At 38.6% G+C, this 1,698-nt stretch overlaps 1 protein-coding gene across 1 annotated transcript; it reads left to right on the top strand.

The window, feature by feature from the left end:
* Positions 1-69: 69 nt before the first annotated feature.
* On the top strand, positions 70-1,476 carry LOC137647830 (zinc finger MYM-type protein 1-like). Its single transcript, XM_068380789.1, has one exon. It carries the CDS (start codon positions 70-72, stop codon positions 1,474-1,476), a length of 1,407 nt encoding a protein of 468 aa, XP_068236890.1.
* Positions 1,477-1,698: the final 222 nt, after the last annotated feature.

Below are 1,698 nucleotides of genomic sequence, written 5' to 3'. Positions count from 1 at the left end.
ATCATTTGGACAATGTGGGCAAGTAGAAAGAGCTTGAGTAGCGTTTGAAAAAACACAAAACAATAGATGATGAAACCTTGTGTGCAAGAGAAAGTTGAAAATTATTGGCAACAAATCTTGGAACGACTTATTGCCTTAGTAAGGGTACTTGGTGTGAAGAACTTCTCTTTTCGAGGAACAAATGAAAAATTGTACAGTGCAAGAAATGGAAATTTTTTAAAGTTTGTAGAACTAATGGCATTGTTTGATCCAGTTATGAGTGAACTTCTGCGGAAGATAAGGAATGAAGAAACACATGTACATAATCTAGGAAAAAACCTTCAGAATGAATTGATAGACATATTAGCAAATGATATTAAGGAAGAAATTCTGAGAAATGCACGTACTGCAAAATATTTTTCAATAATTTTGGACAGCGCACCTGATGTGAGTCATGTGGAGCAAATGACAGTCATAATCAGGTTTGTTCAAGTTGATGAAGATAATGCTGTGATAGCTGTGAGAGAATATTTCTTGGCTTATGTGTTACTACAAGAAACCACTGGTGCATTCATGGCTGAAACTATTCTGGAAGAGTTCAAGAAAATGGATCTGTGCATTGACAACTTGCGAGGTCAAGGCTATGATAATGGCAGCAATATGAAAGGCAAGCACAATTGTGTACAGAAGAAACTCCTTCAAAGAAATCCCAGGGTGCTGTTCGTGCCATGCTCAGCACACACATTAAATCTTGTGGTGAATGATGCAGCAAGTTGCTGCTTAGAAGCAACTAATTTTTTCGGCGTGATAAAAAAGCTCTATGTATTCTTCTCAGCCTCAACTTATCGTTGGGATGTACTGAAACGTCATGTACAAAGCTTAACAGTAAAACCTCTGAGTGAAACACGATGGGAGAGTCGGATAGATGCACTAAAACCCATCCGTTACCAAATTGGTGACATATATGATGCTCTTACTGAAATGGCAACAGATTTTACTCTCCTTGGATCATCTGGAAATTCCACACGTGCAGAAGCTAAAGTTCTTGCAAATGGCATTGCAACACTCAAATTTTTGGTTTCATTGATCGTTTGGTATGACATTCTTTTTGAAATAAACATTACCAGCAAGCAACTACAAGCAAAAGAAAAATATATTTCATTAGCATTAAAACAACTGGAATGCCCTAGAATGTTTCTAGAAGAGAGAAGAAGTGATACACAGTTTGAAAAGGTACTAGTTGATGCTACTGAATTGGCTGATGATTTGGAGATAGACCCAGTTTTTGTTGCAGATTCCGTTCGTCTTAGGAAAAATAAAAGGCAGTTTGACTATGAAGGAGAAGACACACCAGTGCAGAATGCAAAAGTGAACTTTAAAGTTGACTTCTATTTTGCTGTACTCGATGTTGCCATCAATTCTGTACTGGAACGTTTTCAGCAACTGCAGCAGATGAAGTCTGTTTTTGGTATCCTGTATGATGTGAAAATCACTTAATGGGATAACAAACACACAACTTATGGAACATCGCACCAAGCTGCAAACAGCACTACGAGATGGAGAAAGCAAGGACATAGACGCCACTGACTTGTGTCATGAACTTCAGGCAGTTGCACGCCGCCTTCAGCCTGACAGTCACTCCCCTGGATGTTTTAAAGTTCATTTGTGAACAAGGGCTGGTTCACAGTGTACCCAACACATTTGTTTCCTTGCGCATTC

This window comes from Palaemon carinicauda, chromosome 10, assembly GCF_036898095.1.
Source record: "Palaemon carinicauda isolate YSFRI2023 chromosome 10, ASM3689809v2, whole genome shotgun sequence".
In the NCBI taxonomy this organism is placed as follows: Eukaryota; Metazoa; Arthropoda; class Malacostraca; order Decapoda; family Palaemonidae; genus Palaemon; species Palaemon carinicauda.
Note: the sequence above shows the minus strand (reverse complement) of the source record. Positions and strands in the feature narration are given on the sequence as shown.